The sequence below is a fragment of the Hyaena hyaena genome, unplaced genomic scaffold (genome assembly GCF_003009895.1).
Source record: "Hyaena hyaena isolate Hyena2069 unplaced genomic scaffold, ASM300989v1 scaffold_135, whole genome shotgun sequence".
NCBI classification, from domain to species: Eukaryota; Metazoa; Chordata; class Mammalia; order Carnivora; family Hyaenidae; genus Hyaena; species Hyaena hyaena.
Window position 1 is genome coordinate 1,200,978 of NW_024080767.1, and position 12,032 is coordinate 1,213,009.

At 38.5% G+C, this 12,032-nt stretch overlaps 1 protein-coding gene across 1 annotated transcript in view; it reads left to right on the forward strand.

The window, feature by feature from the left end:
• The window catches only part of LOC120235688 (S-adenosyl-L-methionine-dependent tRNA 4-demethylwyosine synthase TYW1), a 201,939-nt gene that overhangs the window by 82,994 nt on the left and 106,913 nt on the right, over window positions 1-12,032 (forward strand). Inside the window, exon 11 of the mRNA XM_039238105.1 lies at window positions 7,422-7,531. Coding sequence (XP_039094036.1) covers window positions 7,422-7,531 — 110 coding nt within the window. The remainder of the gene's footprint in view (window positions 1-7,421; window positions 7,532-12,032) is intronic.

The window sequence follows — 12,032 nt, forward strand, 5'->3', positions numbered from 1 at the left end:
TTTTGTGTTTGATTTTTTGTTGTGTGCAATTTGACTCCATTATGTTTCCCTTTCTGTACATTTTTTAGTTATTTTCTTGGTGGTTATTCCTCTCAGGATTAAAACTAACCTCTTAAACTTACAACATTCTACATTTAATTTTCTTTATTTGTGGCAGTTCTGGAAAGTTGGCAGGAATCCTGCATTAGCAAATACTAAACTGTGACTTTTAGGGGAAATAAAGGATTAGGTTCTTGCACTTCTCTTGGCACAACGTATTTGCCATCTTATCAGCACATAACTTTGTTTTATGTGTGTTTCTGTTTAAAGATTCCTTATTTTATTTATACTGTTGATTCGTTAACATTGAACTTATGGCCAACAGCACTACAATTCACACCCGAATGAAGCTTACCTAACACACGTATTTTCCCTGCAAGGCACATGACAGTCTTGTACTTAAGAACAGTACATGGCACGTTAGCACTGTGCTTGGAAACTATTTTAAATTGCAACATCATTAACAAAAAGCACAAAGTGCAAAAAATGGGACATTAAGTTGACTGCCAAAAGAATGCTTGTTTGTAGTATGAGAGCTTAAACTGGAAGGCAGAGAGAGCATTGCCTTGTTTGACCTCAGTTGGGAATGTGTGTACTGGGTGACTCAGATTTTTTGCTACTCTCTGAGTGGTCATGAATGACCACAAATATGCCTCAAGTATTGATTTTGGGGTTACAGATCCATTTTAGCGAGTATGTAATTTTGCAAATACGGAATCTGCAAATAGTGAGGATTGACTTTATTTTGAACTGTTACCACCTTTGGTTCAACACTATTCAAAAACTTTGCTCCTGCAGAGCTTCATTCCCTTTCCTTTATGTTGTTGTCACAAATTACAACTTTATGCATTGTGTGCTTATTAACATTTGTGATTATTGTTATATACATTTGTCTTTTAAATTGTATAGGAAAAAAAAGAGGGATTAGAATCCAAAAATTGGATTTTTTAAAGCATTTTTAGCATTTAGCACTTTTTTTAACATTTTAAATACATCATCCCACTGTGTCCTGACCTCGATTGTTTCTGCTGAGAAATTGACTGTTAATCGTACTGAGAATCCCTTGTATGTGATGAATATCTTCTCTTGCTTCCTTCAAGATTCTTCAATCCTTAGTTTTTCAGCAGTTTGGTTGTAATGTATCTTGGTGTGGATTTCTTTGAATTCTTGAGTTCTTTGAGCTTGTTGGATGTGTATATTCATGTCTTTAATTTGGGAGGTTTTTACGTTATTTTTTCACATGTTCTTTCTGCCCCTTTTTCCCTTTCCTCTCCTTCTAGGACTTCCATTAAGCATATGTTGGTTTTTTAAAAGAATTTTTTAAATGTTTATTATTTATTTTTGAAAGACAGAGAGAGAGGGAGAGAGAGGGGGAGAGAGGGAGAGAACGAGCAGGGGAGGGGCAGAGAAAGAGGGAGACACAGAATCTGAAACATGCTCCAGGCTCTGAGCTGTCAGTACAGAGCCCAATGCAGGGCTCAAACCCACAAATAATGAGGTCATGACCCAAGCAGAATTTGGACACCTAACCTACTGAGCCACCCATGTGCCCCATATGTTGGTATTCTTGTCCCACAGGTCTTTTAAGGCGGTGTGCACTTTTCTTCACACTTTTTCTTTTCCAGCTCCTCAGACTGGATAATTGACATATCTTCAAGTTTAATGATTCTTTCTTCTCAAAGCCTACTCAATCTGTGGCACAGCCCTCTGCTGAATATTTCATTTCAGATGTTCATTTCAGTTCTAGAACTTCTTTATAGTTTTTTTTTTTTTTATCTTTTGTATTTCTTAATTTATAGTCGGTATCTGTTGAGACATTTCTCCTGGTTTTCTTCAGCTCTTTGTCTGTGGTTTCATTTAGCTCTTTGAGCATGTTTAAGACAGCTGACTTAGTCTTTTTCTAGTGAGTGTCACGTTTGTGTTTCTTTAAGGAGAGTTTTTGTTCATTTCTCTGGTGAATGGGCCATATTTTTCTTGTTTCTTCATATGCTTTATAATGTTTTATTGAGAACTGTACATTTTGGATATTATGTGCTAACTCTGAAAATCAGATTCTTCCCATTCTTCAGGTTTTTGTTGTTTGTTCTGGGTTTTAGTTGTTTGTTTGTGTAGTGAGTTTTCTAGACTATTTTTGTACAGACTCTATTCTATATCGTGTATTGGCTGTGAAGGCTTGTTTTAGTGGCCAGGGGATGTGTTAACAGAAATTTCCTTGAGCACATGGAACCAAAGAACAAAAGGAATATCCTGCCCTCCCCCCACCCCCCCGTTTTGCAGATAGATTCTGTGTTGGGGTATTCCTTCAGAGGTTGGCCAGGCTCCTTATTGACATCTCTGCCTTTGCCTTCACTGCCTGCATGTGCTGAGCCTGAAAATAAGATGTAGGTAGCAGTTTAGTGTCTTCTCAGGGCTTTTCCTCGCATGCATTTTGTCCTGGGCCTGGTTCAGGCTTCTTTTATTCCCTGGTTTGTGTGAGCGCTTCTCATGCTTTGACTCACCCACACCCCATCTCCCAGCATTTCTTCACAGGCTGTCAGCCACCTGTTGTTTTCTCACTTTGGTACAGTCAGCAGCAGATTGTTTATCTACCGAGATCTGTGCAGAGTTCTTTTTTTTTTTTTAACTTTGATTGCAGGGTTTTTTGAATATAGGTAAATAGTATAATAAGCCTTTGTGTACATTTTATTAACACAAAGCCAGTCGTGTTCCATTTATCTTACTATTTACCCATTTATTCTTACTATTTTGATGCAAATTCCAGTCATCATATTATTCTGTCTATACATAATTCAGTTGAAGGTTAATATAAAAAATAAGACCTTTTAAGAAAGAATAAACCCATAGTATCATCATCTCATTAAATTCTCATCATCTCCTATTAAAGAGAGTACATGTATTCCCTTGTCTAGTTATGCAGGGATATAGTGGAAAACAACAACAACTGAAAAGTATCTCTTTGGACATCTTGTTAAATCAGTGATTCTCAGCTGGAGCAAGATTGCTGTTTTTCACTCTGGGGTGAATCCTGGGCCATTTGACAATGTCCTGAAACATTTTGGATTGTTATATTTGAGGGAGGTGCTTCTGGCGTCTTTTGGGCAGAGGTCAGAGATGCACCTAAACATCCTGTATTGCACAGGACAGACCTATACAACAAAGAATTACTGTGTCCAAAATGTCAGTTGTGCTGAGGTTGAGGAGTCCTGTGTGTAGTGGTCCACGGCTACTATTTCAGTCCGGGAGATTGCTGAAACATGGTGGCATTGAAATAAAATGATACATCACGTCTCCTTTGTATTTGATTAAATCAATTACTGTATCCTTCTATCTGTTTATTTTAGAGAGAAAATGCAAGCAGGGGAGAGGGGCAGAGGGAGGGGGAGACAGAATCTTAAGCAGTCTCCATGTTCAACGCAGAGCTCAACGTGGGGCTTGATCCTGGGACTCTGGGATCATGACTTGAGCTGAAATCACGAGTCGGTGCTCAACCACCTGAGCCACCTGGGTGTCTCATTCCATCTGCTTAGTGATAGAGTCTGTGCTTACAAATCTTAAAATATAGGATGAACATCTGCAAACCAAAAGCCATATGATTTTGTGGCATGAAATATTTGGATCACCCAATACATAGCTTGTAGAGGAAAGAACCAAGTGTGTTGTGTCTTAGTTTCATGGCTGCACATTTTACAGTCTCTTCTAATCTCTCCCTAAGATTCTTGACATAAGTAGTTGTGTGTGTGTGTGTGTGTGTGTGTGTGTGTGTGTGTCGTTGTTTTTGAAGGTCAGGATTCAAGGAAGGATTTAGTCGGTAATACCCCTTACCTGTATGACCTGGTTATAGCCAGTAATGCAGTTCTTTAGTTTCTGAGGCAATACTTTTACCCAGTTTTTAAAAAAGCAAACAATATACGTAACAAATTCATTAGTGAGATTTTAGAAAGATAAAAGTACGTGGAGAGGTCTCTCATACTGTGGCTTCTGATAGAGAAGTGCTAATAAACTACCTTTTAAGATTAGAATTCACCATCTGTTTCAGTTATAAATAATTTAATACAGATGTTAGAAAAGGCCTACAAAAATTGATTTAAATGCTTAGGTGAGCATTTTGTTTACTTTTGTTTCATTTTACAGGTTCTTAAAAATGGTCTCTGAGCCTCAGTTTTCTACCTATAAAATAAAAGCAGTAATACGTTCCTTACGAGGTTGCTGTGAGGCATATGAAAGTACTTTAAACTACAACATGATGTGCAGATGTGAGTTTTCCTAAATGAATTTTTCTAACTTCATTTGGATAATATGGGTAGCAGATGGCTTGAGATAGATAAAATATTATTCTGCTCATTTTCAGAAAGAGTTATTGAGTGTTATGGGTATAGATAGCCCACATTTACCGTTGTTTGTCTCCTGTTTCTGTCTATGTAAGTGAAAATTTTTACTTTGAAATGTCAAGAGTTATATCTGTCTTGGGGTACCTGGGTAGCTCAGTTGATTGAGCATCTGACATTGCTCAGGTCATGATCCTTGTGTTCGTGGGTTTGAGTCCCATGTCGGGCTCTGTACTGAGAGTCCAGAGCCTGAAGCCTGTTTGGATTCCATGTCTCCCTCTCTCTCCGCTCCTCCCCTGCTTGGGCTCTGTCTCTGTTTATCTCTCAAAAAATAAAAAAAAATGTTAAAAAAAATTTTTTAAAAGGTTATATCTGTCTTGAACAAATAAACTGATTATAAAAACAAGCAAAGGATCTGAACAGACTTGTTAAAAGAGGATATACAAATGTCCAATAAACACATGAAAAGGTAATAATATTCCCAAATTGGAAATAAATGAAATGGTCATCAGCTGATGAATGGGTAAACAAAATACTCACCCAATGGAATATTATTAGGAAATAAAAAAGGAATGAAATAATGATACATAGTACAAATTGATGAACCTTGAAAACATGACACTGTTTGTCATTTACAAAGTGAAAGAAGTGAATTACAAAAATACATATATGGTATAATCATATCATTTATTTCTATGAAATGTTCAGGATAGAGAAAGCTGTAGAGACAGAAAGTCGATCAGTGGTTGCTTAGGGCTTGGGAGGTTGTGTGGATTGAAGAGTGGTACCGAAGCAGAGCAGGATTTCTTCTGGAGGACGACAAAAATGTTCCAACATAGCTTTGTGGTGATGGGCACACAATTCTGTGAATATACGTACTGAATGCCTTTGGATTGTTCACCCTAAGTGGAATTTCACGGTGTGTGAATTATATTTGAATAAACCTGTTAAAAAAAGTTTTGCTTGAATGGTAAACACGAGTTTTAAAAATATATTTTAAATGTATTTTGAAAGGTCACGTTTGCCTACAGTGAAAATTCAAAATATATAAAAGCTTAGAGTGTGAAAATCATCCTTGTTTCATCTTTGTCTTCCAGTCACTTAGGTTTTCAGAGCTATTCTGCACCGTGCTAATAGATGTGTGTGTGTGTGTGTGTGTGTGTGTGTGTGTGTGTAAATACACACACACAAGTGGCAGGCTGCTTTACAGTGTTCTGCATCTTGTTTTTTTTTTTTTTTTTTTTTCCTACTTAATAGAGATCTTTTCATATCCCAACGTGTACAGATCTAGAATCAAATTTCTATCCGTTACATCAAACTATTGTTTGGATGGGTAAAAAGAAATATGTTCAAAGGGCCTTTGTCTTTAAAGTAATTACTAAGGTGTGTCTCTTCCACAATATTTCCTCATTCCCCACATTTAGTGGGATTGTAATTTAATTTTGCTCCAAAGTAATGGTAATGTTTTTATTATTGTTGTTGTTATGACTGTGGTAAGAATACCTAACATGAGATCTGCTCCCTTGACAGAATTTTAAGTGTACAATACAGCATCGTTCAGCATAATGAGAGGCACTCTAGAACTTAATAATCTTACTTAACTGAAGCTTTATATTTGTTAAATAGCAATTTCCAGTCCCCCCCCCCCACCCTTTAGCCCCTGACACCACTGCCTCTGTGTATTTGACTATTTTATATGCCCCGTATAAGTGGTATTATGCAGTATTTGTCCTTCTGTAGCCAGCTTATTTCATTTTAGCAGGATGTCCCCTGGGTTAGTCTGCGTTGTCACATATGGCAGCATTTTCTTTTTTATGGCTGAATAATATTCCATTGTATGTAGACACCATATTTTCTTTATTCACACATCTGGCTATTAATGCTGCAGTAAACATGGAAGTGGGTATATCCCTTCGAGATGGTTTTTCATTCTTTTAGAAAAATACACAGAAGTAGGATTCCTATATCAAATGGTAGTTCTCTTTTTAATTCTTTTTATAATTTCCATACTGCTTTCCATAGTGGGTATACCATTTTGCATTTCTAATAGTGCCTGGGGTTCTGATTTCTCCATATGCTTGCCAACATGTTATTTTATTTTACTTTATTTTATTATACTTTATTATTTTGTCTGATAGTGGCCATAGTCATGGTTATGAGGTGATACCTTACTGAGACTGTGATTTGCCATTTTCCTGATGATTAGTACTGTGGAGAAATTTTATATAGCTGTTGGTCATTTGTATGTCTTCTTTGGAGAAATGTCAAGTCCTCTGCCCATTTAGAAATTAAGCTCCAAATGTAACGGAGGACCATCGGGGGTTGGGCTTGAGTTGAGATTTACTGTTTCTCTGCTGACCTGCATCGTACGGCTGGCCTAAAGTTCCCCTTGGGGGGTCCTTGTGTGTAGCATGGGGGCTGGTTTGACAGGTTTTTTCTTTTTAGTTTTTAATGTTTATTTTTTTGGGGGGGGAAGAGAGAGAGGAGAGAGAACATGTGGGGGAGGGGCAGAGAGAGGGAGACAGAAAACCTGAAGCAGGCTCCATGCTGTCAGTGCAGAGCCCGATGTGGGGCTTGAAACTATGAACCACAAGATCATAGCCTGAGCCGAAGTCGGATGTTCAATGGACTAGGCCACCCAGGCGCCCCGACAGGTTTTTCTTAATATCTGATCCATCCTAAGCAGTAGGTGCTCCTACTGTGCTGCCTCTCAGGGAGGGTCAGTCAGTTACTGTGATTTTGCAACTCTTCCAGAAGTATTCTATCAGTCATTAATGGATGCCTATTAGCCTGATGGTGGGTGGCTGGGAGAAAAGGTTGCACCTTTCATACTGTTCTGATTAAACCCCTGGTCTTACCCAGGCACTTCTCTGCTATCTAACCTTCTCTGCTAGATATCATGACTTACAAATAAGCTGGAAAACACTGCTATAAATAGCTGAGCTCCTAGGGGGAAACCAACTCTGATTTTGTGATTTTATGGACTGTGGCATAGCAGATGACTAGCTGAGATGTTTTTACACAGAATTCTCTAGAACTTTTGCCTCTCATTCTCAGGCACCACACCAATCCAGTGGGCACTGAATGGCGGTGGAAGATGGACCAGCCTGAAATGATCTTAAAGGAAGCCATTGAAAACCATCAGAGCATGATTAAGCAGTTTAAAGGTATTTATCTACCTTCTACAAAGGAATGCTAATTAGTGCGAATTAAATGGGCAGCAGAATTGCCTCTTTCACAGGATTTGTCTCCACTAGCCACTTTTCTTACAGGGAAGTGAAAACTTTGTAGGAATACTATATACATTTTGGCTTTTTTAGTTTCTACTGACAACTCTCATATCCCATATGATGGAAGAACTAAGCAAACATAATTCAGAGCTTAGAAATTGCGAACATGATGCCCTAGGCCTTATGTTTTGCCTGGGAGTGTATTATCATCCATCCTAAACACTTGATATTGTTCTGTCTCAGTAAGCACAAAGCAGCCTCATTAGGCTTTTTCATTCATTCATTAATGGACTGAAAAGTTTAGGTCATTGGAAAAATCTTAAATAATATCAGTTATATAGTATTAGTTATATTAATGCCTTACAAAAAAGGAGGGATGCTGTTAATAAAAATGCCCTACACGAGATCCATAGTGATGTAAAAATTCTGCCACCCAGTTTCTGAATTTCCTGATTAGTTCTGTTTCATACTTAAAGGTAAATGACTTTACTGGAGGTTACTGGTTCTCAGGCTTTAGTGTAATTCAGAATCATCTAGAAGGCTTGTTAAGACACAGATTCCTGGTTTCCTTTTCCAGAGATTGTTCAGTAGGGCTGAGGTGGAGCCCAGGCATGTGCATTTCTGCGGCCTTCCAGGTGGTGTCGCTGTTGTTGAGCTGGGGACCACACCTCGAGGCCCAGGGCTGTAGATAGACATGGTGGACTTACAAAGTGTTGGTCTGGTAAAATCATAGCTGCATATACTGAACTGAAATTTGTTAGGTTCCGTGTTTAATCTGTGTGTGTATCTCCACCTACTACTTGTAAGTCCTCCTGTCCTGCATCTTCCTTTCCTTTGCTGTGCAACAATAAAAAATGAATTTTAACCGAGGTTGTGTTGATAAAGGCACCCTTGTGATGCTAACTTCGTATGTGTGTGTGGGGGGTCTTTATAAACTCCAGTAATTAGCATTTTGAAGATCAGGTGATTCTTTTATGTGAAGACACTTGTGTCAGGTCACTGCTTCTTAAGGTTATATTCTAGTACTTCCAATCAGTGCTTTTTTTCTTTTTTAGCACACCAAGCAATTCTTCAGTTCTCAGTAGACACGGAGTGGGTGTCCTACAGATTTAGTTCAGTTCTAACACTATCTGGCGGTTGCATCAGGCCCCACAGGGTAAGCATTCAGTCCTGTAAGACTGCCCCACATCAGACCCCAATCGCAAGTCCGGGTTGTTACCTGTGCTTCTGACTGGCTGGCAGATAATTGGACGTTCCCGCACCCTGTTCTTTGGATTTGATTAATTTATTGGGGTGGGTCACAGAACTCAGAAACACTTACTTACATTTACTAGTGTATTAAAAAGGGTATTTTAGAGGATTCAGATGGACGGCTAGAGGCAGAGTAACATAAGGCAAAGTCTGCAAACGTCCCAAGCGCCAGAGCTTCTGTCCCAGCGGAACTGGGGTACATCACACCCCTGGCACTTGGATGCACTCACTAACCTGGAAGCCCATCTACTCTTGTTCACGAGTTTTTATAGAGCTTAATACCCTGCCCCTTTCCCCTTCCAAGAGGTCCATGGTGTGGTTGAAAATTCCAGCCCTCTAAACACTTGGTCTTTCTTGTGACCAGCCCTGTCCTGAGGCTGTTTAGGGGCCCCAAGTCACCTCATTAGTGTAAACCCGGGTGTGCTCAAAAGGGGCTCCTAACGAAAGACTAAAGACGCTACTTTCCATCAGGGAAGTTTTAGGAACTTTGTGCCAGGAATCAGGACCAAAGACCAAATGTATTGCTTATTATGCCTCAGTACTTTTATTACTGTTCTTATTTTCTTATGAGAAATTGAGAAAGGTGATGCAAATAATGATTAAGATCAATAGTAATTTATTGAGGATAATCAGTCAATAATTATGCCTTTATTTTATTTTTTTATGACTTTTCTATGGAAAGTGGACCTGTGTGTGTTTATATGTGTCGGTGTATGTGCTGACTTATTTTTGTACATCTGCACAGATGCTCATAAATACTTAAATTTACACCTTGGCTTTGAGTCTCAAGCATGCCTTATTTATTTATTTTTTAACAAATTACTTTCCCTTGTTTGGATAAAGCAGTGTCTTTTATCAGTGTTTAGGAAAATTCGATGAAACTGGTAAAGAATTAAGTCTTCGCATCTGGTATCGGACCAATAATAGTCATTGTTGATTTCATTAATATTGATTATTGATCTCCAAACAAACCATATGCCTTCTTAAAAAATTTCAAGGCGAAGTCTTGTTTTCTTTTGGATAATGTATTGGTTAGAGTTTTCTAGAGAAACAGAGTCTACAGGATGGGGTGTGTGTGTGTGTGTGTGTGTGTGTGTGTGTGTGTGTGTGAGATTGTGTGTGCAGAGACTGAGAGTGAGAGATTGATTTGGGGAACAGGCTCACATGATTGTATAGGTTTGGTGTAGACCAGCAGGCTGGGAACTCAGGGAAAAGTTGCGGTTCAAATCCAGAGGCAGTCTGCTGGCATAATCCTTTCTTGCTTGGGCAAAGTCAATCTCTGTTCTATTAAAGCCTTCAGCTGTTTGGATGAGGTCCACCCATCCTTACGGGGGGCAGTCTGCTTTTATACAAAGTCCACTGATTTAAATGTTAATCTCATCCAAAAGACAACTTCACAGAAACATCCAGAATAATATTTGACCAAATCTCTGGGCACTGTGGTTCAGCCACGTTGACAGATAAAATTAATCATCACAGATCGTAACATCAGAAGCCGACAGATGCCAGTAATTTATCTTTAGATTCTAGTAAGTTTGTTTTAATTCCTAAAGAGCCAGTTGTGCTTTTCAGTAATGGGACGATGACTGTGAGGCTGTGTGTGTCCCACACATCTGGTAGTCTCCCTGAGTGAGTTGTGTCCCAGACAGTTCGCGTGGGGAGGAAGCAGCCCTTCGGATGAGGCATTCAGTCTTTCATTCTGAGATGTCCTTGATGTAGGGTGACATTTTGAGTTTTGATAGTAATTTTTCTGACAGGAACATTTTTGCAAATTCACTTTAAATGGAAATAAGTAATGAATAAATCATAAGGCTGACTTTATTCGTATTAATAACATGTGTTAGGTGAACTCAGTGAGCACATGTTCTTTATTGTCTGCCTTGCTGGTCTGAAGGGTTTGTCCTGTGCCGGCCAGTGTATCTGATTCATTCCCTTGTACTGACTCTAAGCAGTAGGCATCTCAAATGGTTTGTCTTCAGGTTCCCATGGGGTAAGAAACAAGAGTTTTTTTAAAAAAGTATATTATCTTGTAGGGGGAAGATAGAGAATGGGTTGCAGAGAGAAAGAATAGAGTGTATCTGTGGACAAGTGAATCCTGAAGAGGGGTTTAAATGCATAAAGGGGAGGGAAGGTTACCAATGTTACCTTGACAGCAAAACAGCTGTTCATATAATCAACAATACATTTTCTACAAAGGTTTTCAAATCGGAGCTGGTTGACATTTGTATACCGACACTCTTCAGGGTACCAAAGCAGTTTTTCTTTAAAGTAGTAGTAGTAGTAGTAGTAGTAGTAGTAGTAGAAAATGGATTTATATTTGAAAGTGGGGTGGGCGTAGAAAGGCTCACACATGAGCATAAAGGAGGTCTCATTTGTTACATTTTTTGTTTTCTTAAAGAGTGAGAGCTCCGTTCATTACCAATTTTTAGATTTTGGTAACTATTTGTAAATGCTTTTTATTTCATTCCAGGCTTAAATAAGACATTGGCTTTTTTTGAAGCTCTGTCTTATTGCTATAATAGTTTTTAAAAATATTTTAAAGTTTATTTATTTTGAGAGAGAGCAGGCGCAGGGGAGGGGCAGAGAGAGAGGAAGAGAATCCCAAGCAGGCTCAGCACTGTTAGTGCAGAGCCCAGTGTAGAGCTTGAACTTATGAACCATGAGATCATGACCTGAGCCAAAATCAAGAGTCGTTCACCTAACCGACTGAGCCACTCAGGTGGCCCTTATTACTACAATAATTATAGTAAACCTGGCTCTGATACTATAGTATTATATAAGGGAAAGAAACCTAATTGTTAAAGGATGAAATACATTGTGAGAATCCGGACTCTTCTAGAAAACTGCTGGTAGTCTGCAACCCTCAACAGACAAACATGTTAATTGTTTTCTTTTTAAAAATATCATAACTTGGGACAAAATTATGGTATTTTAGTGTTTCAGAATATTGGTTATGTTTTCTGTCTTCTTGACTCAGCAGAAAGTAATCTCAGCCTTCAAATTCATGGTTGTTTATTTTATTGTAGATATTCATCACACAATGAGATTTTAATTTATAACATCACTCCATCTTTATCAGTGGTTATAGTGTAAGATGTTCTTTCTTTATGAACCTGAATTCTTGCTGCAATGAGGGAAAGCTCTGTGTTCTAGCTTTCATTCATCCCTAGGGGAAAGGACATAAAGA